Below are 25,171 nucleotides of genomic sequence, written 5' to 3'. Positions count from 1 at the left end.
AACCACATGGTCTCACCACAGAGTTTCAAAGTTGTCACAAGAAGATATTTAATAAGAAAACTGTTTTCAAGCTCAGTGATTATCATTGCTTTATGAATATTTTAAAAAGCCAATAGGTGATCATTCAAAACTTTAAGAAACAATGTTTAATCTTTCATAAATTCGAAACCTTTCCTTTCTTATAAGAAAATCTCAATCAAAAACCAACCACGCAATCAAACAACACAATCATTAATTTAGTACCAAAATTCATTCTCAAATGTAGCACGCCAGGACAAACACAGGCAAGACAGACAAGAAAAACACAAGTAGGTAGTAGTTACAGCAAATAGTTCAAATAGCAGTTAAGGACAGTTTAGAAATTAAGCAAACTAAAACAAGTTCAAACCCAAGCAAAGCATACAAATGCATATGATGCATGTCTGTCCTATGGTTGATGAGGCTCATCTGTCGGTTATCCAGCCAACCCGACAAGTCTGAATTGTCCTTAAACTGTCCCCCGACGTGCATCCTCAAGAGTCTATGCATAGCTTTTTCTCAAATAATCAATATTGCTCAATGGGGGTAACATTCCCGGGAATTGATATAGTGCCCGGTCACACTTACGTCGTAGGGTCAACAGAGCATCGAGTTTTCAACCTGGTACACGTGGTGGCAAGCCATGGTACTTTATCCAGGGAACCTCGTATCTCAGATAATTCAATTTCATAAGCCATATAAATAATTCATTCAACATTCATCAATGTTTAAGTCATTCTCAACATCATCATCATTCATCAATCCATATCTCATTTCCAAATTCATTCAAAATCATGTTTTAAAGAAAATCCTCATCGTCCTTCTTTCCATTCAGTTCACTAACAATTCCCAATCCAAAACATAACTCCTCCTTTGATAATTGAAGTAATCTTAAATCATATAATGCTTAAAATTAAACCTTTTAAAATAACTACTTCAAATGAAACTTCTAATTTTATAAAATTTCGGCAGCATCTCCTCTAAAACTTAGATTCTGCCACCTTTTCGGGTCTCATCCAAATATTTCTCAAACCTTTTCTCAACCATTTCCAAATCTCAATCATCTTCCAAAATTCAACCAATTCCAATATCAAATTATTTTCAAAGCGAATCAATGGCAATAATGAATCTCTTTTTAAAATCAAACTAGCTCAAATACTAAATCATTTATAAATTCAGACTAACTCAAAATTAAACCATTTCCAAAATTAATTCATTTTCATTTCAAATCATTTCCAAAGCCGATTCGTTTATATTCTCAAACACAGCTTCAAAACCAAGAAAGCCACTTTTCATAATAATCAAATAAATAACCTTTTAAACTAATTTTCTTTCAGCAATCACAAACTACCCAAGCAATCAAGCAATCAGCCATTCAGTTCAGTAAACAACCACATTTATAAGACAATCATAATCACAGACATATGTTTCTCACATTAATATCTATTTATAACAACTCTGTAAGATAAAATAAATTTTAAGAAAATCCCTACCTCGATGTCTCAATCGCACAATTTAACTCAATAAACCCATTTATCCCCAGTTCATGGCAGCAGCAGCGATCTTAGCAGCTCCATTATCAATTATGACTTTATAATAGATAAATCGACAGTGGCTAGAATGGAAACATATTTCTGTAATTAGAGTAAGGGTGGGACAAGGAAACCAAATAGCAGTAGGATAAAGGCAGAAACATTATAAATTTTAGAATTAAAGGAGTTGAAATTAAAATGGGAAGAATAGTGCTACCGGAGACAACAACATTCAGTAGTTCCAAACAAGGACGACAGCGCTGAGATATGACAATAGTGACTCTGGTAAATTAAACAGATCAGAACTAGCTGTGTAAATAAAATGGCACAAAGAAGAATCAAAGCGATCTTACCCATGAACTTACCAAGATGAAAAGTAGTGGCTACAACGTCTCTCACTACAATCAATCAGCAGCCAGGACACAACCAGGTTCATCACCCAAAAATGACAGTAACTGCAAGCTCCGGAACACCGATAGTAACAGCAGCAGCATCGGAGGTATCCATCGCCACCTTCTTCCTTTTCTTGCTCGGACTCCTCCCTGCGGCGAACCCAACAGCAGCAACAACTCTCACGATAAAGGTAAACTTAACGGATGAAGAAGCTAAAGCAGGGTTAGGGCTTACCAACAGATACAGGCTTGAAAGGCGGTTTCTGGCGCTAGCAGCAGCGACGAGGAGCTCCGGCAACGCAGCAACCACGCGAGCAGAACGATGGCGAGCCCATCAACGCGGCGGCAACAACAGCTCCGCGACAGTTTCCTTCGCGCGTGTTCCCCTGTTCGGGACTCAAACGGCGGCGGATCTGAAGATGATAACACGCGGTGGTTGCAGCGGCGTTCAGGCTCCAGCGATGGCGTGTAGTTCTGGCGGCGATAGAGGCGCGAATGGCGGCGACGGGCTTCATCATCGACAGCGGCAACGACTGGCGCAAGGATGGCGGCGCTACGACGACGACGTGAACGCGGACCACAGTGGCGGCGGCTTCTTCCTCTCAACTCACTTTTCTTCTTCTTCTTCTCCCTCTCCGCTTCTCTTTCTCTCGTCACTCGCTTTCCCTTTCTTCCTTTCTCAGTTCCCCACTTCTCAAGCTCCCCCCTACCTTCCTTATTTTCCCTTTCTTTCCTTATTTCCCCTTTCTTTCCCCCTCCTTCCGTTTTCCTTATTTTCCCTTTCTTTCCTTATTTCCCTTTCTTCCGTAGGTTAGGTTAAAAAATAAGAAAGTGAATGACGGTAGGGTTAAGTTAGGAGGATTTGGATTTGATTTAATTAAAGTTAGGATTAGGGTAGTTTAGGTAATTTTAATAAAATTAGGGGTATAGAATATTAATTAAAAATCTAATTTAATCCTTTAAAATTATTTGAAAATGTTATTTAATTATTAATTTATTAATTAATTTTTAATTAAATATTTTAATTTAAAATTAAATTTAATATAATTAATTTTCTTTGTTTATAAAATTAAAGTATTAAATTATAGAATCTCTATTATTTAACTAAATGGTATAAAATCCTTATTCTTTTACAACTATTAAGCTGCCTAATTTAAATATAGAAAATTATTCAATAATTATAATATTAAGTAAAATTTTTAATTTAATTGTCAAAATTTGATTTAATTACTTTTAATAAAATATTTTCTGAAAATAAAGTCTTTAATGAATAAATAAATTGAAATTAACTTATGATAATATTTTTTTGAAAATTATGGGTCTTACACGTGTCATTGACCTGACACGTGGGATGCCAGGTGTCATTGAGCTGATACGTCAACCAATCATCTTGTGACACGTGGCACTAGTCTCCACGTCATCATCCAACTGACGGAAGGACTAAAGTGACTAATTGTGTATCTTTCAGGAACGATTTCGATTAACTTTATCTTTTGAGGACCAAAATAGAGATCGGAGTATCTTTCAAGAACGATTTTGGCTATTTACTCCCACTTTAATTGTTAGGAGGTATTGGCTCAAAATGACATCTTTTGGATCATCTTCATTGATTTGCAACTTTCATTTATTCTTCTTTCAGTCAAAATGATGCCTCTTAAAGCACGAAGAAAGCGACAGAGCTCTGGTAAAAAAAAAAAAGAAAGAAAATGGTGCTATCATCAACGACATTGTGAGTAGTGCGATTGCATTTTTTGTGAGTGAGAGTGAGAGCCTGAGAGGTCACCATTGCACCCCCATGGGAACGTATTGTCACCGACACACACACAAGAGATAATCACCATTTTCTTCCAAAAAAAAAAATTTATGACATTAGTTGGTATCCTCAGTTTCAATATTGAATCATGGTGGATTCGGGAAAGGGTTTTTGTATCGGTGCTAATGTTAGAGTTTTAATTGATTCTCTTTGTTGTTGGGTTAATTTGTTACAAGTTGATAAAAATGAGTATGATATGTTTTTTGAACTCTTTGTTGTTTGACCATTATACCTATTTTTGAGAATGACGGGGGTGGATTTCAATTTTGCATGTAGTCATATTCCTTTTTTGTAATCAATAATATTGCTTTTGACTATTTTGCTTTTTTATTGAGAAATATTTTTCTGCACTGTTGAGTAATTTCTTTTGATTCATTTTGTTTAACTTGCTTGCTATTATTGTGATAACTATGCTCATGACATATTTTTGTTCATACAAAGAATAGATAGATGACTTGTTAATTCTGATTGATTGATTCTTTAAAATGTTTCTCCTATAGAAGTATAGAACATATTTTCTCTTCGTCTTTTTGTTGATCTTGTATTGTTTATTTAGCATATGTTTATGGTATAATGTTGAATGAGTTCTGGCTTCTGGTTTTGTGTAAGGCGTCGTCTTGAGTGTGAAAGAGAGTGTAAAAGAAGAACAAACGTAAATGGAAGGAGTCAAGGAGATGAGTCAAACGACATCGTTTTGATCCAATGATTTGTCATGTAACGTTTCACTTCACGTATATAATTATTGACGGAGATTGTTAACTCATTGAGCAAGGGATAAATGTGATTGATTTTAAATTTTTTTGGACTAATTTGATTAAAAAAATTATTCAGAGATAAAAATGACAATTGATTCATCTTTTAAAAATTAATTTGACTATTAGCTCATAATTTTATTTTATTTTTAATCAAACCGATTCAACTATAATTTAACTTTAGTTGAATAATTAAACTGTTGAATTAGTCATTTAACGGATTCATTGACAGGTTTAGCTTTTGTAATTTTGCTTAATTCTTAAGCATTGTACAACTACATTTCCATAACAGGCAGCTACGTGAAAATGAATCTTCTTCATTTTTAATTTTACTTAAGGAAATAAAGTATGATTTTTTATCATATATTTTATAGGTAAAAATATAAACATTAAAGAATTAAAAATTACATTTTATTCTCTAAAAATATATTCCTGTAGCCAAGTAAGTAGATAGAATTAAAAAAAAATTGAAAAGATGTATTCCTGTAGCCAAGTAAGTAGATAGAAAGACCGTAAATAGTTATAAAATGTCAAAGTCATTTCTAATTCTCTAAAGGAATATCATTTTTCATGATCCATTACTTAAAGTCTTAAACTATAACTCAGCTTGATCTTGCATCTTAAAAATAATTTAGTCTTTATGTACATAATGAATAATAATTTAATTTTATTTACTCTAATTCTAAATTTATAACTGACAAATTTAATAATTATCATAATCAACTTAATTATCAAATCGTCGTAACATCAATATAATTTATAATTTAATTTTATATAAATTATCCTTTATTTTTAAACAAAAAAGTTTTAATTTATTGTACTGATATACTTTTTGTACTTATTTAAACAAGAAGTGCTATGGAGTTAGTATGTTTTGTGATTTATAATAATTAATTAATTATTATTAATATTTTTAATTGTGTGAGATTATATTTAATAGTATGAGATTATTCATTTTTTTTGTTGATTAAGTGCTTGTTTGGGCGCCACTAAATTAATAAAAAAAGATATTTTTTTAGTATATTTAATAAATTTCTAATAATAAAAATAAAATCACTAGAAATATCAAAAACATATTTTTTTTTAGAAGCTACAATTTATAATTTTTTAAAAGATTCTTTTTTTTCTTAAAAAAAGATATTTTTTTATATAATAAATGAAAAAAAATTTATCTTATTTTACTCAAATATAGTGCTTGTTTAGGTGCCATTAAATCGATAAAAAAATATTTTTCAACGAAAAAATATTTTTTTTTATTTTTTAGTATGTTTAGCAAAATTCTAATAGTAAAAATAAAAACACTAAAAAAAATTTTTTTTTTAAAAAGTTACAATTTACATTTTTTAAAAGATATTTTTCACATAATAAATAAATAAAAAATACTTTTATTTTATTTTACCCAAACATAATTGATAAATAAAAAATTTTTTTATATGAAATATTTAAACATAAAATCACTTTTATTTTTGTAGAAGATCTTTTAAAAATATATTATTTAAAAAAATTTTTTTTTAAAAAATTTTTTTTTAAAAAAAATAGTGCTCAAACAAGTCTATAAATAAAAATATTTTTTTATATAAAATATTCAAATATAAAATCATCTTTATTTTTATAAAAGATCTTTTAAAAAATTATTAAAAAAAAATCTTTTTAAAAATGGTATCTAAATAAATTCTAAATGCTAAATAAATTGTAATAAAAGTGATGCCTAAACTTTCTCTATTTAAACGTTAGAATACGTTTTGCAGATTCACCTTTCTAATCCTTTTTCTTTGTCGAAATATACCTCCCCTAGAAATAAAGAGACAAGCTCGATTCTTTATTTGGGGGCGGTTAGCATACAAGAACATTCTTTTTCATCTTCTTCCCACATCTCACTCTCACAGTCTCGACAACACAACAATGGACCTTCGCGAATCCATCACCAACCAAAACGACGTCGCGTTTAGCATCGCCAACCACTTACTATCCAACCACTCCGGCAACAACAACATAGTGTTTTCGCCCTTATCGCTCCACGTCGTGCTCAGCATCATCGCTGCTGGTTCCAAGGGTCCCACACGCGATCAGATTCTCTCCTTTCTCCGATCGAAGTCCACTGACAATCTCAACTCCTCCTGCTCTCAGCTTGTCACCATCGTCCTCGCCGACGCCACTCCCGCCGGCGGCCCTCGCCTCTCATTCGCCAATGGTGCTTGGGTTGATCACTCCCTTTCTCTCAACCCTTCCTTCAAACAACTCGTCAACAACCATTATAAGGCTGTTTTGGCTTCCGTTGATTTCCAGACAAAGGTTCAAATCTCCATCTTTCATACTTCACTGTAATAATTACTGCTTTAATTTAGCATTTTAGCTTCACAGACTTGCGCATTTTTCCCCCGAACGAGTTCATGACCTAATTTAGCACAAATGTTTTTCCACCCGAATAATATAATATACATAACTGACTAAGTTAATCGGTAATCTCTAACTCACTATTTTGTACTGTTATTCTGAAATTTATAGCTTTTGAACATAGGACATTAGGAATTGACTCAAGGTTTAAATCTTGCTTTTTGAGCAGCAAGAGGATCAATTATTGTCTAGTATAAACATATTTGATCATTCTCTATATAAACATACGAGGAATGCTAAGGGGCATCAACTTTTGTAATTTGTAGCCATCAAATAGCCATTAACGCCATCAACGATGGTTTTAATGGTGTGAGATTTCATCCAATGACTCACTTTTCTTTGTCGGCCAGAATTTAACAGAGTTGCTATCCCCCTAGACTTTTCCTAAACATATTAAGATTAGCGAAAAGCTTTAACTTGCTCTGTTGGCATTTGATGAATTGATCTCAAGTTTGATTGTGGGTTTAAAGGCTGTTGAAGTGAGCAAGGAAGTTAATTCTTGGGCTGAAAAGGAGACAAATGGCCTCATTAAGGAGGTCCTTCCAGCTGACTCAGTTGACGGCTCAACCAGGCTCATCTTTGCAAATGCAATATACTTCAAAGGTGCATGGGCTGAGAAGTTTGATGCACAAATGTCAAAGGACCACGACTTTCACCTTCTTGATGGAAGCTCGGTTAAAGCCCCCTTCATGGTCAGCAAGAAGAAACAGGTAATTAGTGCTTTTGATGGTTTCAAAGTGCTTCGCCTTCCTTACAAGAAGGGAGAAGATAAGCGCCTTTTCTCCATGTACGTGGTCCTTCCTGATGCAATAGATGGGGTGTCGGCTTTGCTTGAGAAGGTGAGTTCTGAACGCGGTTTCTTGGAACACAAGCTTCCTTATCAACAAGTTTCAGTAGGTGACTTCAGGATCCCAAAATTCAAGATTTCTTTTGGGTTAGAAGCTTCGAATGTATTGAAGGAGCTAGGAGTGGTGTTGCCTTTCAAAGGTGGAGATTTGACAGAAATGGTGGATTCTTTTGTGAGTCAGGATCTGTATGTTTCCAGCATATATCACAAGTCATTTGTTGAAGTAAATGAGGAAGGAACTGAAGCTGCAGCAGCCAGTGCCGTGACCATGAAATTGACTGGTAGTGTCCGATTTACAACCAAGATAGACTTTGTAGCTGATCACCCATTCTTGTTCCTCATCAGAGAAGATCTGAGTGGAACTGTCCTCTTTATTGGGCAGGTGCTCAATCCTCTTGCGAACTGATGTTAGTAGTCTCACGTGAGACAAAGATATTACTACCTACTAGTGATTAGAGGGTGTTTCGCCCTTGTTCTGCTCTCCTGTTTCTATTATGATCCAAGATTTGTGACTCTTTGAAATGTATTAGTAATTAGATATACAAACGGGTGGTATAAGAGCAATGCTAGGGGGCCAGCAACTTTTGTGATTGGTAGCCATCAAATAGCTATCAATGATGATCTAATGGTGTGAGATTAGTGTGAGATTTCATCCAATGACTCACCTTTCTCTGCTGGTTACATGCTGGCTAAAATTCAATAAAACTGCTGGCCCCTAGACTTTTCCGTGGTATAATTGTTTCAGATTTTATGTTTGACCTCTAATACTTGAGTGCCGTTAAAGTGTGTTTAAAAGAATAATATACGCTAGATTTAGAGTTGTACATTGTGCGAAAATAAAATAGATATATATTGTATAAAATATATAAATTAATTTAAAATTTAATAATTTTATAATTAAAATTTTATATATAAATTTAATTTTAAGTAAAATTATGAAAATACTCAATTCAAATTTATTTGTTTGATTTTGTATTTTTATTTTTATTTTTATTCTTTTAAGTAGTCATTTTTATTTATTTATTTTTTTAGAATATATTTAAATATTATAGTACAAATATAAAACTATTAGATGAAATACAATTTTAAAGATAATGTTTTAATAATCGAAATTAACATTCAATTTTTTAATTTTATTCTTCATGACTCATGATAATACTATGTATTTTTAATAATATTACAACTAAATAATATTAAAAAATATAAATAGTTGAAAGAAAAAAAAGTTGAATAATATAATTAATGAATATAATTAGACTAAAAAAACAAAAAAAATATTGTAAAGGATATGATATTAATTGAAATTAATATTTAATTTTTTAATTTTATTTTTTATGACTTAGGATAATAGTTAGTACCATACATTTTTAACATATTACAACTAAATGATATTAAAAAATATAAATTGTTGAAAAAAAATGATATATAGTAGATGATATAACAAATGAATAAAATTCTATCAAAAATTAAAAAAAAAAGTTAAAATATTATAAAGGTCTAGTGTTAGAATTTTATTATGTGATACATATGTTTAGCAAACTAAAGAAAGAGTTGTGGGCATTAACTAAATTCTTTAAATATTTGTACAAAATATTAGTAAGAATGGAAGAAAAATAATAAGAGGTATGATATTATGTGAAAAGAGGAGATAAAGAAAAAGTGTGAAGCGAATGTTGGTTTATATAAAAAATATAAGAAAGGGTAAGTATGAAAAAAAAAAGGATAAATTATGTTTTATTACTCAATTTATTATACCTATTAAAGAAAAATAATATTAACATTAAAATTATATAGTATCTTATATAAAAATAAAGAGTAAGAGAATATAAAAAATATAGAGTAACTTAAAGAAAAATAAATGACATAAGAGTGAGAAAGAAAATGAAGAAGAATCCTAAGTTACAATTCTATATAATAATCATATGAAAGAGTGAGTATAAAAGAGAATGAATTATATGTTGCAATTCTATGTAATTATAAGAAAGAGTGAGTATAAAAGAAAATGAATTATGTTTATAACTAATAAAGAGAAATAAATTTTTTTTTCAAAGTTAGAAGTGAGACTCAGATTCGAAATTTTTAGGTGAGGAGGGGAGATTATGCCATTTGAATTATAGTTTATTGATAAAGAGAAATAATATTAATATTAAAGGTATATATTATTTTATATAGAGTAAAGAGTAAGAAAATATTAAAATTATAGAATAACCTAAAAAAAATAAATATCATGAGAGTGAAAAAAAAAATCTTAAGCTATAATAATAAGGTTTAATTACTCTGTTGGTCTCTATAGTTTCACAAAATTTTCAATTAGGTCCGTATACTTTTTTTCCTTTTAATTGGGTCCCTATACGTTAATTTTTTTTTTAATTTAATCTCTGCCGTGACAAAATCGTTTGATACAACGGAATATTATGTTCAAAAATAGAATATTCTCTTAATTAAATTAGAACAGCTAATTAAACCACATCCATTTTTTTAAAATACCAAAATCACCCTTGACATTTTGTCCCAAAAGTAAAAACCCTAGTGGCGATTGTTCTCTGAAGTCAGTGGCGTTTTTCCTCCCTTTGTTGGTGTTGTCGTCGTCGTCCTTGGTGGCGTGAGTGTCGGTCGTCGTCATTGTCCATCGTCCTTGGTCTACGCTGCACTGCTATGCGCTGATCGTCCGTCTGCTCTGCTCAGCGCTGATGGTGTTATATGACATCTTTCTGGGATAGCTACAAGGAATTTTGGTCGGAGAGGTTCTCCTTCCTTAGCAACTATTCCAATGCTATCCAACGTGATAAGCCACTCCATCCTTGGACTGATTCTGATGTTGATCAGTTCATTGCTTTGGATTCTGTTCATGGACCTGCTGTAATGATTCTATCACTTTATTTATTCGTATATATGTAATTTGGTTTTGTTTTGGTTTGATGTTTTCTGCTTTGATTGATGGTGCAATGTGACCTTGTGCATATCTTTAGAGGACCCCAAGTCGATATACTTTCCAATTGGAAGAAACAACTCCCTGTTTTCTTGGTTAATTTTGAACTCAAAGAACATTAAGTTTGTGTTTGGCAAGTGTATCATGACAGGAAATATGGTGACAAGATAGAAAAGTTAGGTCCCTATTCCTTTTCCTTCAGGCAACTCTTAGTATTCAATAAGAATCTGTTTCTATGTTTGTTGAATTAAAATTAGAATATACATGTTGTCTCTTCTTTGTATTAGTATGTTGTATGACACTTCTTTCACGTTTGTCAGTTTGTGTCACACCATCTTTTTCAGAAGCTCTATCTATAGTTTATTTGATATTCAGTTATACCTGAATTATTTTTTCCAAATGTTTTCTCTCTTGCAGATATGTTTATGTTGGTCATCCTTTTCCATCATTAATCATTAACTCTAAACAGCATTGTTGTCATCGTATAGTATAGAAGAGACCTTAATCTACGGGTCATCATTCTTTCTATGATCCAAGTGGACCAAAGAACTGAACCTATTTTCAATGCCAAAGATGATTGTTGATCCTCTTGAAATGTCATTTTGCTCTTCCAAGAAGAGGAAAAAGAACATTGTATAGTGCTAAAATATATGTTACAGCTCATGTCAAAGCTTAGTTTCTTAGTAGATAGCCAATAACATCAAATCATAGTTGCTGATCCCTCACTCCTTTTTTCACAACAATTCTTTATGGTTGTCGAATTCTACGATATAGTTTACTAAATTGTCTTTCTGTATTTGTTAATTCATTATGACTCTAGATGTTGATGTATTCTCATTGATCTTTTGGATCAGAATGAGTATTCTTTTACTGCTTTTGGAAAGGAAAGGAAAGAAAAGAGAGCTAGAGTGTGTTCTATAGTGTACCATGATATGATAAAGACACAAGCTATATTCTATGAATCCACACAAATATAAAATGTTACATGATCATAATGAATACTTGAATGATGGAAACTGAATTTTATATATACTTATTACTACTATTTCTGTTTTATTTTATCCATTCTTTTTTTTAGGTTCTTAAGATAAGGTATTTTTAAAGTCATAAAAAAAAAGAGAAAGTATTTTTGGTACAATTTATATATAAATAAGCAAAAGAATGATAGTGACAAAATAAAATAGATTATAAGAATATTTTTCATGTCTTAGAATCATTGAATAGGGATTATAGGAATATCTTTCATTGAATATTTATAGTTTCACCGAAATTTTTAATTAAGTCCCTATATATTTTTTCTTTTCAATTAGGTCCCTAAGGGTATAAAAGTAATTTCACAATTCATTAACATTTTTTTGACGTTTAACGTTAATAGGGACTAAATTGAAAAAAAATTAACGTATAGGGACCAAATTAAAAGGAAAAAAAGTATAGGGACCTAATTGAAAATTTCGTGAAACTATAGGGACCAATAGAGTAATTAAACCTAATAATAATTAATGAAGCACATGAGAACTAGAAATAAAAAATTTCAAAATAATTTAATTAGACACACACAAAAAATTAAAAAATAAATTAATTAGATAACTAATAAATAAATTGTATCAATTAGCCATTTATAGTGACATGACATAATATTAAAAAATTAGAAGACTAAAAATATATTGGAACACTTTTTTCAAACTCTATTTTAAAACATGTAGATTCTATGGTGTCTTTTATTATGGTGCTTAAATTGCCTAACTTACTTTTATAAGTAAAAAATAAAATGTATAAAATAAAATAAAATATTTAAAGTTTATTAAATATTATTTTTTTATCTTTTTTAGTAAATTAGGCACAATATTTTAGACACCATAACATTCACCTTTAATATATTATAAATATATGGATAGATACATTCATGCTTTGATGATAAATCATATACTTACTTGAGTCAACACACTAATAAATTGTAGAAGAAACATAAGCACATTTCGTACACTTAGGATGTATTGTACATAGAATACTCAGCCATGATCATAACTGAGAATCAAAACAAATAATTTTTTTAAAGATAAAGTATACTTTTTGTTCTAAAATTTGACAAAAATTTTAAAAATATTCTTAAATTTTAATTTATTTTAATTTTATTCTAAAAGTTTTCAATTTGTATCAAATACATTCCTAACGGTCAATTTTTTAAAAAATTTAAGACCGATTCAATAACAATTTTATAGGAATAACCCTCACCACAAGCAAATTAAGCATAATTTTCATGTATTATTGTTAGATTGGTTTTAAATTTTTTAAAAATTTAGCCATAAAAAATATATTTGATGCAAATCGAAAATTTTAGGGACAAAATTGAAACAAAATAAAACTTAGGGTTATTTTTAAAACTTTTGTCAAATTTCAGGAACAAAAATATACTTTACCCTTTTTTAAATTATATAAACAATTAGAATATTAATTCATAACTGAAAGATAAAATTAAGAACAGTGCCACTCATCAGAGGCCGAGCTTATTAGAAAATAATGCATTCTGATTTTTTGCTAGATAATTGCGGATAAACAAAGGAGAAAGAATATAATAGCAGTATACAAAGAAGAGTCACCAAAAAAAAAAAAAGTATACAAAGAAGACTTCAATTCCTGGCTCCTGTATAGTTTGTACGTATATAGTTATTCAAAATTATTTACTTATGTAATATTTTTTATTTCACAAATAATTTTAGTGAAAACATGGTTTTAATATAAAATTTAGGCTTATGATTAGGGGTGACAATGGCTAGGGTAGAGTAGGGTTTGGATCCAACCTTAACCTTACCCGCGGGTTGAGAATATTCCAATCCTAACCATATCCGCTCTTAACCCGCGGATACCCGATCTTATCCGCGGGTTACAAAAAATATACAATATTATTATATAACTTGATGATAATTTAAATAGAACTTATTTTTATGTAAAAAAAAATTAAATTATCAATTAATGATTTTTTTTAGTGGTTAAAGATCTTTTACATTTAGTGAGAGGTCTTTGATTCAACATCTACTTAAAACATATTTTTATATAAGTATATAACATAAACATATATAGAGTGCAGGTTGGTCGGGTAGGGTTGAGGCTCAACTCGCACCCTACCCGTCCCGCACGAGAACCCTACCCGCACCCTACCCTACCCTACCCACTGCGGATCGGGTTGGCAAGCCTACCCGATCGGATGGGATCGGATTGGGTACCCGCGGGTAGGGTACATATTGCCACCCCTACTTCGGAAATGGATCCTCTCAATTTTTTTAACAATTGAGGGAATAAAGTGTGATCTCCCACCATTAATTGTTATAAGTGGGACCAAAAAAAAATATGAAAGAGTATATTGAAAAATTATAGATCACACTTTAGGCTCATTTTTTTAGTTATTGTAAAAAACCTGGTGTAATGCCTCAATATTGGAAGTGAGGGTGTTTTGCAAAATTATTGGCGGCGGGACAATTCGCACTCTGCGAATTGTCAGGAGCAGAATCTGCCTGCCACAGCCATGAGGACAATACGCAAAGAGCGGATTGTAATTTTATAATATTTAAGGGACAATACACAGTCTGTGTATTGTGTTTTTTAATATTAAAGGGACAATACACAGTCTGCGTATTGTCAATCCACAGACTGCGAATTGCAAAAACACAAATTGCGTATTGTTAATCCGCAAATTGCGTATTGTATTTTCGTAAATAAAAAATTATAATTGAAGTACTATAAAAGGAGGAACGGTATTAGGTTGATTGAGTGTGAGAGTGTTTTATTTTTTGAGAATGTAAGAGTATAAAAATGGAGAGAGGTATTAGTTTGAAAATGTATTATAATGGTCAAATCTTTCCCCAAACATATGAGGGTGTGAGTTTTTTTTGTGAGAATCCACGTGATATTGTTATTCCTTTTGCAATAACATACGAGGAATTTAAGAGTATACTTTGTCAATGTGGTGATAATCAAGTATTAAAGAGAGTCGTTAATATTTTTTATAGACAGCCTGTTTTAGTGTTCGGTGGTTTCGTTCAGTTTCAAATGATGAATGTGGTTGACGAAGGAAGTATGCAAGGAATGTTTTCGATCTACCAACAAACACGGGCACAAGTGTCTATTCTCGAATTGTATGTTGAGTTTGAAGAATTAGTTGAGGTTGATTTACCGGAGGCTAACATCGACTGGACTGTTTATAACAGTGAAAGCGAAGAGGAATTTGAGGGCACTTACCAAATTGTTGGTCCAACTGAAGAAGTGGGTGAAGATGATATAATAGTTGAGTCTAACGTAGCAGATGTGGCAAATGCACTGGCGAGCCAATATCCATCTAGAGAGCCTTCTTTCATGCATGCCTTGGATGTAGACGCTATGAATGCACCATAATTTCCTGAATATATCAATTCAAGTAAGCAGTTATTATTATTATTATTATTATTATTATTATTATTATTATTATTATTATTATTATTATTATTATTATTATTATTGAATTGTAAAGCAATAGTTAGAATTATTTGTTGTTGTTATTGCTGTAGATCCTGTTGTTGTTTCGGACGGTGAATTTGTTGTTGGCATGGAATTCAGCTCTAGAGAGACTGTTATTGCAGCAATTAAAGATTATACCATTCGCAGGGGAGTGGATTACCGGGTGTGTGAATCTGAGCCAACGACTTTTTATGCTAAGTGTGTACAATACGGAACAAGTTGCGATTGGCTTATTAGAGCTAGTCTTATTAAGAGAAAGTTTTGTTGGGTTATAAGGCGATACAATGGTAGTCACACATGCACTAGAACTAGAATTTCTCAAGATCATGCCAAGCTAAATTCAGACATGATTGCAGAGGTGATAAAGCCATTGGTTGAAGCTGATCCATCTTTGAAAGTGAAATCAATAATTGCTGAAGTGCAGTCAAAATTCAATTATACGACGAGTTACCGCAAAGCATGGCTCGCGAAGCAAAAGGCAATTGCAAACCTTTTTGGTGGTTGGGAAGCTTCTTATGAAGCTTTGCCGTCGTGGTTTGAAGCAATGGTACAAAAAGATCCATCAGCAGCAGTCGAGATTGAAACTGCACCAGCATACCAAGGGGATGAGGTAGTCCATGATGTAAGGATACTGACGCGGGTATTTTGGAGCTTTTATCCTTGCATCAGAGCATTTAGGAGCTGCAAGCCAATCGTACAGCTGCATTTAGGAGCATTTAGTCCATAGTAATGAATACAATAGTATATTATTACCTGCATCGTCATCACCATCGCTGTCACTATCACTATCATCCTCGCCAACATTATCATCCTCAGCCATGGGTGCCTGCACCTGAGGAAAATCAACAGCATTACTAAACCCAATCCCTCTGGCGACACTCTGGATCGAATCACTCTGAATCGAGTCAATAGACCTTCTAGCTCCAGAGCGTGGAGAGGGGCTACGACGTCGTACTTGCGAATCAACAGATGACCGACCACAAACAATTTGAGGCGATTGTCTACTACACTGCGGAGCCTGCTCGTTAATTTCAGGAGGTTGCGGCTGAAATTGTTGCACTTGCAGTTGAGGGTCCAACAACTCATTTACCCATTGCGACGTGTCTGTTTTAGGTGCCCACCGATACAATTGACGATTTGAAGATTGCTCAGCTGTGTCCCTCTGCTGTGACATGGCGGGTCGATAATATGCTTGATATGGCGGCATCTGTAATGAATGTGAGTCTTCGAATAACTGACTAAAGAATGAGACTCCAGGCTCAGTGTACGGTTGTGTGTACGGGTACTGGTATGGGTGCATCATAGGTTGTGGCTGTGGCTGTGGTTGTGGCTCTGGCTGTGGCTGAGGCTGTGGCTCTGGCTGTGGCTGTGGGTGTGGCTGTGGCTGTGGAACATAACCAGTTAAACGCAGGTGAGCTCCATATTCGTCATTATACCATTGCATATACGCTTCAGATGCTTCATAGTGCACTACGGGATCACCAACCAGAACAGAGGTCAAACGGTTTGTCCACATCATAATGTATGCATAATGCTCATCTCTCCAATCTTTGTTCTTTGGTCCAGTCAGGACCATGTTGTGAGCTTCTGCAAGCATCATCGGTTGACTAGGAACTTCCTGCTGTAAACCAAATTGTCTTTTGACCCTATCTGATGCATGCCATTCAATGCACTCAAATGATATCAGTGGCACAGTTGCACTCCACATTAAGCGATGTTGCAAGATTTCATTAGGAACTACAATGTTTCCCATACGTTCATGGCTGTACGGGTTCCACACAAACTGCAATCGCATAACAAAACAAACGTATAAACATAACTACAAAACAATGCACAATAATAATAAAACTAACAAATGTAATAAAAAAAACTTACCCCATCTGCAGGAATATCATCTATTAACTGCCTAATATGCGAGATGGTCCACTTTTTATAGCCATGAAATTGCGAGCTCCAAGCAATCCAGCTAAAATAAAATGAAACTATATTATACTAAACCCATACATTTAAATCATATATTTGAACAATGCATACTAAATAATTCATAGTAACATGTTATATTAACATTAGTAACCTTACCTGCACGCAAGCGGAAAGCTTGGTTGCGATCTCACAGGTGCTAGGAACGGTAACCGTTCCCAAGCCCATACACAAAGCAGCGCCAATGGACCATCCACATCTTTACAATTATAACGTGATGCCCGACATAGTGTCCTATATAAATGTGCCAGGCAAGCTGAACCCCAACTAAAGTCCCTAATCTCAGCAAAATTACGGAGCAGAGGCAAGAACTTCCAGTGGATTGTCATTCCGGACTTGTCACAAAATAAATTTGTGCCGAACAACAATAATATATGAATCTTAACGTACATTTGCCTGCCCAAGGCGGTATCCAACTGCATGCGCCGCTTTAGGGTGCGGAGCCATGCAAGTTTGACACCGCTTCCTTTGTGATCAGCTGCAGTAGGTACTGTCGCAAATTGTATCATGAATTCATTTTCGAGGCTACTACTACTGCTATCTGTGAATCCTGACACTGGTAAACCATCCGTGGGGAGTCCAAAAATCATTGCAACATCTTCCAAGGTAATCGTGCATTCACCGTATGGAAGGTGGAATGTGTGAGTTTCCGGGCGCCATCTTTCAATCAAGGCATTGATAAGTGCATTGTGCAAAGTCAGTTTTCCTAGTATATGAGATATGTGATAAAATTCACTATCCCGTAACTCGATTTCAACTCGGGGATCATACACATCTTGGTGGAGATATCTTGATCCCAAATCTCTTGAATTCCGAAACAAAATAAGAAATATAATGAGTATCAAAAACAAAAACAACAACAACAACAATAAGAACAATAATAATAACAATAATAATAATAAATGAACAAAGATAAAAAATAATTACATATGGTGGACGATCCAGATATTCAACAATATGATCTTCAGGACGCGTAATGTCACGAACCATATTCTATGTTTATTTTTTCCTGAAAAAAATATATTATATAAACTTTATTAGTCTGAATTTAAATATTCATATTTAAATTAAATTTGAATTTAAAAAATTAACTCTTATTTAACTACCAAATCAGTACCCGAAAGATTCTGACGCTGACAAAATGGTACCTAATTTTTACTATTGACAAAATAGTATCTAAAAAATTTTAAAATTTGACAAGCATGTCCACGAGCTCGCCGGAACAAATCTCCGTCAAGCACAATGCTAAAGTGGCCACCGTAACCTGGCAAACCACCCCCAAACTCTAATTCCTCCCTCTCCCTCCCCATCGCAACCCCCCTCCCCTCTCCCTCCCCAACGCACACTCCCCCTCCCTCTCCCTCTCCATCGCAACCCTCCCCCTACCCAATGCACACTCCTTCCCATCGCAGCCCCCTTCCCTCTCCCTCCCCATCGCACCCCCTCCCCAATGCACATTCCCCCCTCCCTCCCTCCACTACCACTCGCAGCAACAACCACCTCAACATCAACAGCAACAACAACAACAAGCAACAACAACAGCAGCAACCCCAACGCACACTTTTCTCTCCTTCCTATCGCAGCAACAACCTCAATAGCAATAACAACTTCAACGGCAAGAGCACTATCAAGGACCATTGCCACCACCATCGGAGCGACAACAAGGCCTGGAATAGCTGCATCTCCTCAACCCCTCAGCCTTTCTCTCTTTCTCTCTTTCTCTCTTTATATTTATATATGTAGGTTATGTGTTTGTGTAAATGTCTGTGTGTGTGAATGGATATTGTTATTGTTATGGTTCTCCGATAAGAGAAGGAAGGAATGAGGGAAAAGAGAGAAGGAGGAACAAGCAAGGTTAGGTTTTGAATGTGCAGGTTCTTCTATTGGTTCTGTTTTGGGTTCTGATGGTGTGTTTCTGCTGTTATTGAGGCTTCTGCTGCTGCAATTGGGGAGGGAGAGGGAAGAAGGTAGTGTGCGTTGGAGAGGGGAGCTGTAATGGGAGGGAGAGGGAAGGGGGCTGCGATGGGGAGGGAGTATGCATTGGGTAAGGGGTTGCGATGGAGAGGGAGGGGGAAGTGTGCATTGAGGAGGGAGACGGAAGGGGGCTGCAATGGGGAGGAGGGATTAGGGTTTGGGGTGGTTTGCCAAGTCACGGCGGCCACATTAGCATTGTGCTTGCCGGAGATTTGCTCCGGCGAGTTCGAGGACACGCTTGTCAAATTTTAAAATTTTTTAGGGACTATTTTGTCAATAGTAAAAGTCAGGTACCATTTTGTCAGCGTCAGAATCTTTCGGGTACCGATTTGGTAGTTACCTCTTATAAAAAATATCAAATATCTGTAACATATTTAAAATATATTTAAATTAAAAAATATTTTAAATCAAACTTAAATATATATTTAAATACATATTAAATTAACAATTAAAAATATTTTTAATTTTAAATATATATTATGACTATAAATATATTCAAATTCAAAGTTAGATATATAGTTAAATTCGAAACATGTTTAATTTATATCTAAATTTAAATTATTAATATATATTTACTCAATTTTAAATAAATGCCGAAAACCAACCAAAATGTAATTAACGACATTTTTTGGACTGTATTTTATTTCAAAAAATATATAATTTTAAATTATAAATATGTATTTTCATACTTTTAAATTTTATTCAAATTTAAATTTAAATATTTAATTAAAACCAAAATATATTTAAAGTCAGATTTTAAGGTAGATTTAAATATAGATTTAAATTTTAAATATATTCAAATTCAAATTTAAATTTATAATCAAAACCAACGTAAACTTAAAGTCAAATTTAAATACATATTTAAATTTAAAATATATTTAAATTTAAATTATAAATATATATTTACATATGTTTAAATTTAAATTTAATTTTATAAACAAAGCTAAAATATAGTAACGTCAGATTTACTTATATACATAAATTCAAAATATATTTAAATTCAAATATTAATATAAAATTAAAACTGAAACATATTTAAATATTTATTTAAATTTAAACTTTCTAACATATAAATTAAATTCACAATTATATTTTATTTTTTGATTTAAATAGACTAACTAAAATATTATATTTAAATTTAAAATATATTTAATTAGTATTAATTACTAATTAACATCATCATCATTCATCTAAATATATAATAAAGGTATAATTTTTATTTATATATTTTTTTAACTACTAATAAATAAATACTATTTAATTTAAATAATAACTATATATATTATTATCACATTATCTCTATTTCAAATAAAAAAAACACACAGTTAATCTACTAATTATATTAATAATATTTAAATAACTTACTTGTTAAAACTTGAAGAAACAATAAATTTGGCAAATGAAGACCAAATCTCTGCAGGAGGAAGCATGGACAGATAGAGCTGAAGAAGTATTAAAGAGTAGAAGGAAAGGAACGTTTGAAACTGTGGTTGTCTCTTAAAATGTTTGCGAATTGGGGAAGCTTGTGTACATTGACGAGAGAGAGACAGTCAAACATCACCTTATTCACGGGCTTGCAGTTCTTTGACGCGTGTCGACCATACACGCAATACGGGTTTTGCGTATTGTAGGGGAATACGCACTTTGCGTATTGTGTTTCCCAAATAACGCGCCCCCAGACCCTTGTTAAACACCATTTTCTCTAATATTCTCGTAAATCTCACTCTCTCCATCAATAATGAAATAAAAAATCCCACACTTTACTTCTTCAATTTTTTTCAACAATTAAGAGGATCCATTCTCCCCTACTTCTGATAAAGGTTCTAGCCCTGCCAAGTTAAGGATTCAGAAGTTCTATTGATATGAATAATATCCAACTTCTTGGATTAAGTGACATTGTCCAAATAAAACCAACACAATTAAAATTGATAGAACAAATTTCAAAAGATAATATTATTCAATATAGCTTCACATTCTATGGTATAATTTATTTTTCTTGATAAATTTATTAATAGAGCTTTACATTACTCACGGTGAATGAATTACATAATAATATGAAAAAAAGTTTAAGAACAAACAGAATTTATTATTTTTGGCCAACAATTTTAACTACCAACTTAGGCTTTTATTCTAGTAATTCAATAATATATTTAGTCTACACTTCTAAATATTAATTACTAATCTGATGACTTTTTAGTCTTTAATATCTATCTAATAATATATGATGCAAAGTTCTTAGACGCAGAATGCAAATAGCGAGGTTCCACCCGAGAGGCTAGGCAAGTACAAACTAACATTATAACCACTGCCAACATATATGCAACCGTTGCTAATTGACATGCCTCCATAGACACTTGCTCCAGTTTCGTAGGACCACAAAATCTTCCCATTTTTTGCATTCATTGCATATATTGATCCCAATAGGTCTACTGATCCAGCAAAGACAACATCATTTGCAACACTAACAGGTCCATTAGAAGTGCTGTTGCTAGGATTAGCAGTGGACCATACAATTTTCCCATTACTTGCATCCATTGCCACCCAACCACCACTAGTTGTGGTTCTGTTTGATGGTGCAAGAGTGAAGTTTTTGGCCCCGGAATTTGCAATGTTTGTGTAAACTCTCCTTTCGTCCGTCGCCGCACCCCATGTTCCTCCTCCTGCTACTCCCCCTGGTCCAGCTTCCTGCAAAAGGGGCAAAGCTCAAAACTCAAAAGTGTGAATGTTTTATGCATTGATTAGTTACTGTTCTATACGTAAGCTTCAACTATACTGCGTATAAACAAAAGATCAGTCATCACATCAGTGTCTGTATAAAATATAAGTTTGAAATATAAAATGTACATTGAAAACAAGTTAAATGTATTTTATACACAAATATATAATGATTGATTTAGTGACTGATTATTTTGTTTATATAACATTTTTTATCTACGGTTAGAATTATGAAAAGCATGAACATTTTAGGTAATGAGTTACTGTTATAATTGATTTCATTTATGATTCTAATTGCTTTATCTATGTCATAAACATTTTAGTTTCAGCCAGTGTTTGATTCAAAACGTTTTCAGGTCTTACCGTAAACCAAGTAATGTTGCCATTGTTGCGATCCAAAGCCCATGCATAGCCACTTTTCTGAACAGCAGCAACAAGATCTTTCTTAGTTCCATTGACACATACACTCAACATCATTGGTGCTTCACCAAAATCAGCATCAGGAGTAGGACCAGAAGGAGGACAACCAGGAATTGAAGCATTGTTGCATTGATAAAACCACACATCATACCCTCCCCTCCTAGTTGCCGGTACCATTCGATCTTTCCAGTGTCCAAATCAAGGGCCAAGATTGAATCGGAGTGGTTTTCAGGCTCAACACACTCATCAGGTTCAGTAGGCACTGTTCTGTTGCTCTGCCTTTCTTGACACTCAAGTATTCGTCGCGGCGCAGAGTAGAGGTTCCCGGTGGCAATGTAGACATGTTTTCTTTGAGCATCAATGGAGGGGCTGCTACCCCATATGGCTGCTCCTGCATACCCTCCTACCATGCCGTTGTTATCTGGTAACATGTAGGTTTGCCATATGATGGCGCCGGATACAGCATCAAGTTTCGCCATGCTACCTCGAAATATGCAGCATCTTTCAATGGTTTCACGTTCTTCTTCTGATGCTGTTCCAACATAGTAACCTCTAATGGATATGAACGCACCATAAGTAATTCAGAATTCATTTGAAAGTGTAAGATAAAAATAGTTCTCACATTTGTTCATTTCTGATTTCCAACTTAGATTAAGAACTTGCATAATATTGAGTTTTAAACTTAGACCAAACTTGTAGTTCATCTAATTCTTTGAACAATCATGGAGTATAACTCTTGATGCAATATATATTATCAACAACTGAACAAGTTGGCTTTGGAGAAAAAGTTTAGGCTAAATTATTATAGATGTCTCTGTAGTTTTGTTCAATTTCTAATGTCTCTTTACTTTAAAATGTTATGATTAGGTTTTTATGTTATAATAAAATTTTTTTAATTAGGTTATTGTAATTAAAATATTTTTAATCTAATTCTTATAGGATATAAAAATTTTATTTCAACTAGACTTTTAATTTAAAATTTTTGTAATTAAATTCCTATATTAGACAATAAATTGTACAAAGATGGGGACTTAATCACAATAAAAAGGACCTTGTTGAAAACTCTTTATTCAGTATAAAAATTAAACCAGAGATGTTTAAATTATAAAGGTCTTGATTGAAAATTGGGGAAAATTATAAAACTTCAAGAATAATTAAACAAAATCTTATTAAAACAATATCATTGATGGAATCCAAAAATACGATAGCAGCAAACATATATTATTCATGTACTAACCCTTTGTAGTATGTTCCAGACATGGTGATAAGTGCTAGAGGATGATGATCCAAATAGGTTAACCACAAAAGCTTACCATTTGTTCTGTTTAGACCAATAACTACAGCAGGGCCATAAATTCCAACCATCAATGAATCGTGATCACCAACTATTGTAGGAGTTGATCTTGACACTGTCCAATTCACATTGGTTGCTAATCTAGGTGCATTTAGACCTGTTAATTCTTGCAAGTTCTGCTTCCAAATAATTGAATCGGTTTTCTACTGGTTTTGACCAGTTCTCAACAGTTCTAATCCTTAAACGGTCATATTATTGGACCGGACCGATTGAGGGTCCAATTCACTGATTTTTTGGTTGAATTGACTGGTCCAATCCGATTCTTATCACCTGAGACTGTGGGTATCTTTCCATTACTAAGATGCGTTTTTTCTGATAGTAACAAAACTATAACTAATTTACCTAATAAAACAGAATCAAAACATCTAATTAACAAGCAATATGGTTTTTTTTTTTTATGTGGAGTACATGCTATATAATTTTGACAGAACCATAAGTTAATGTAACTTAATACTAATGGTAACAACACCCTAAATATCATGCAATACTACAATATAGCAATCCTGTAATAGACTCTGCACAACTGAAATGTTGATTCATGTAAATATTATCTCTATAATATAATGATTTCTTTTTCTTTTTCTTTTTATGGACCTGCTCTATAATGATTATATGTGACAGGTTTTATTTTTGGTGAGTCCAACACATGCAAAAATATTGAACATGCCCAACTAGCATATAGAATTGGACATAAATGAACAAATTTTTGACCTATGAAATCAGCACTGATAAGAGTAAGATTAATGAATATAACAATACCAAAAAAACATTAATGAATATAAACATATAAACAATGTCATTGATGCTAACATAATACTTACAATTGTTTCAAGTTACTTCAAAATTAACTACAATCAAATTCTACTCGAAATTGAACAATATCAAAAAACTTGTCTTTCTTCCAAATCCTCACTAAGAAAGTTGTTCTCTTAAAGATCTTTTTCCTTAAGAACCAAACCTGTGAGGTTCTTCAACAGTGGATTTTCCTTTGTGCAATAATGTGTCAGTGAATGGCCACACAAGTTTTCCAAATCCTGAAAGGACTTGAAAGCATCATCAAAGAAAACTGTTCTCTCCATTTTCTGCATCATCTCCCTCTGTTTCTTCCTTTGCAAAAAAACTCTGTTTTGTTGTGTAGCTTCATCGGTTTTCTTCTTCTCCAATATTAATTTAGCTTCGGCAACAGCAGTTGACAAATCTGAATCAGAAAGTTGTTTCCTTTTCTCCCCTGCATTCAATTTTAAAGGCTTTGAATTTGGCTTTTTTTCTTCATTCTCTAACTTGTTTTCCTTCTCAGCTAGCCATCTTCCCTTCAAATCCTTCCACTTTGTCTCGAAAAGATCGCTTAACTTCGCGGCGGTTCGATGAACTTCATGCCTCGAAGGGTACCAGGACATGGCATTGCGAAACACCGTTCTGATATCAGAAGCAAATTGATCAGTTTTCTTGTACAAATCGTTCCGTAGCTTCGATTGAATACTCTCCAAATCCATCGAAGGCTTTGAATCATCACAAATCCGCGAAGCCTTTCCTTTCTTGAAATACACTCCATCTGGATGAACC

General features: G+C 33.0%; 3 protein-coding genes and 1 long non-coding RNA gene across 4 annotated transcripts; 2 read left to right on the top strand and 2 right to left on the bottom strand.

Annotated features, from left to right (window-relative positions):
- The first annotated feature begins 6,265 nt into the window (after positions 1 to 6,265).
- LOC107610137 (serpin-ZX-like) lies at positions 6,266 to 8,478 on the top strand. Its single transcript, XM_016312250.3, has 2 exons — positions 6,266 to 6,799; positions 7,372 to 8,478. The coding sequence occupies exons 1-2, from the start codon at positions 6,410 to 6,412 to the stop codon at positions 8,152 to 8,154; spliced, it is 1,173 nt and encodes a 390-aa protein (XP_016167736.1). The 5' UTR covers positions 6,266 to 6,409; the 3' UTR covers positions 8,155 to 8,478.
- Positions 8,479 to 10,244: 1,766 nt separating this feature from the next.
- On the top strand, positions 10,245 to 11,678 carry LOC110269107 (uncharacterized). Its single transcript, XR_002358201.2, has 2 exons — positions 10,245 to 10,607; positions 11,095 to 11,678. It is a non-coding gene; the product is annotated as an uncharacterized LOC110269107 (long non-coding RNA).
- A 4,161-nt stretch (positions 11,679 to 15,839) lies between these two features.
- On the bottom strand, positions 15,840 to 18,135 carry LOC107633111 (serine/threonine-protein phosphatase 7 long form homolog). Its single transcript, XM_088502449.1, has 5 exons — positions 18,073 to 18,135; positions 17,245 to 17,957; positions 17,041 to 17,131; positions 15,919 to 16,948; positions 15,840 to 15,865 (listed from the first exon to the last, which is right to left on the bottom strand). The coding sequence occupies exons 1-5, from the start codon at positions 18,133 to 18,135 to the stop codon at positions 15,840 to 15,842; spliced, it is 1,923 nt and encodes a 640-aa protein (XP_088358575.1).
- Positions 18,136 to 21,354: 3,219 nt separating this feature from the next.
- On the bottom strand, positions 21,355 to 22,326 carry LOC107645018 (uncharacterized). The gene is made up of 2 exons (XM_021122799.2): positions 22,198 to 22,326; positions 21,355 to 21,804 (listed from the first exon to the last, which is right to left on the bottom strand). Exons 1-2 carry the CDS (start codon positions 22,309 to 22,311, stop codon positions 21,355 to 21,357), a joined length of 564 nt encoding a protein of 187 aa, XP_020978458.2. The 5' UTR covers positions 22,312 to 22,326.
- Positions 22,327 to 25,171: the final 2,845 nt, after the last annotated feature.

The sequence above is a fragment of the Arachis ipaensis genome, chromosome B1 (genome assembly GCF_059453495.1).
Source record: "Arachis ipaensis isolate K30076 ecotype BB chromosome B1, ASM5945349v1, whole genome shotgun sequence".
NCBI classification, from domain to species: Eukaryota; Viridiplantae; Streptophyta; class Magnoliopsida; order Fabales; family Fabaceae; genus Arachis; species Arachis ipaensis.
The sequence above is the reverse complement of the archived record's forward strand: the minus strand, read 5'-3'. Positions and strand labels throughout refer to the sequence as shown.

Bases quoted from the DNA above. Each gene is read 5' to 3' on its own strand.
- LOC107610137 (XM_016312250.3), top strand. From the start codon at position 6,410: ATGGACCTTCGCGAATCCATCACCAACCAAAACGACGTCGCGTTTAGC. The intron at 6,800-7,371 runs GTTCAAATCTCC...GTGGGTTTAAAG, and splicing joins CCGTTGATTTCCAGACAAAG to GCTGTTGAAGTGAGCAAGGA.
- LOC107633111 (XM_088502449.1), bottom strand. From the start codon at position 18,135: ATGGTTCGTGACATTACGCGTCCTGAAGATCATATTGTTGAATATCTG. The intron at 17,132-17,244 runs GTAAGGTTACTA...ATTTTATTTTAG, and splicing joins AGCTTTCCGCTTGCGTGCAG to CTGGATTGCTTGGAGCTCGC. The intron at 16,949-17,040 runs GTAAGTTTTTTT...ATGCGATTGCAG, and splicing joins ATGATATTCCTGCAGATGGG to TTTGTGTGGAACCCGTACAG.
- LOC107645018 (XM_021122799.2), bottom strand. From the start codon at position 22,311: ATGATGTTGAGTGTATGTGTCAATGGAACTAAGAAAGATCTTGTTGCT. The intron at 21,805-22,197 runs GTAAGACCTGAA...CCCCTTTTGCAG, and splicing joins GCAACATTACTTGGTTTACG to GAAGCTGGACCAGGGGGAGT.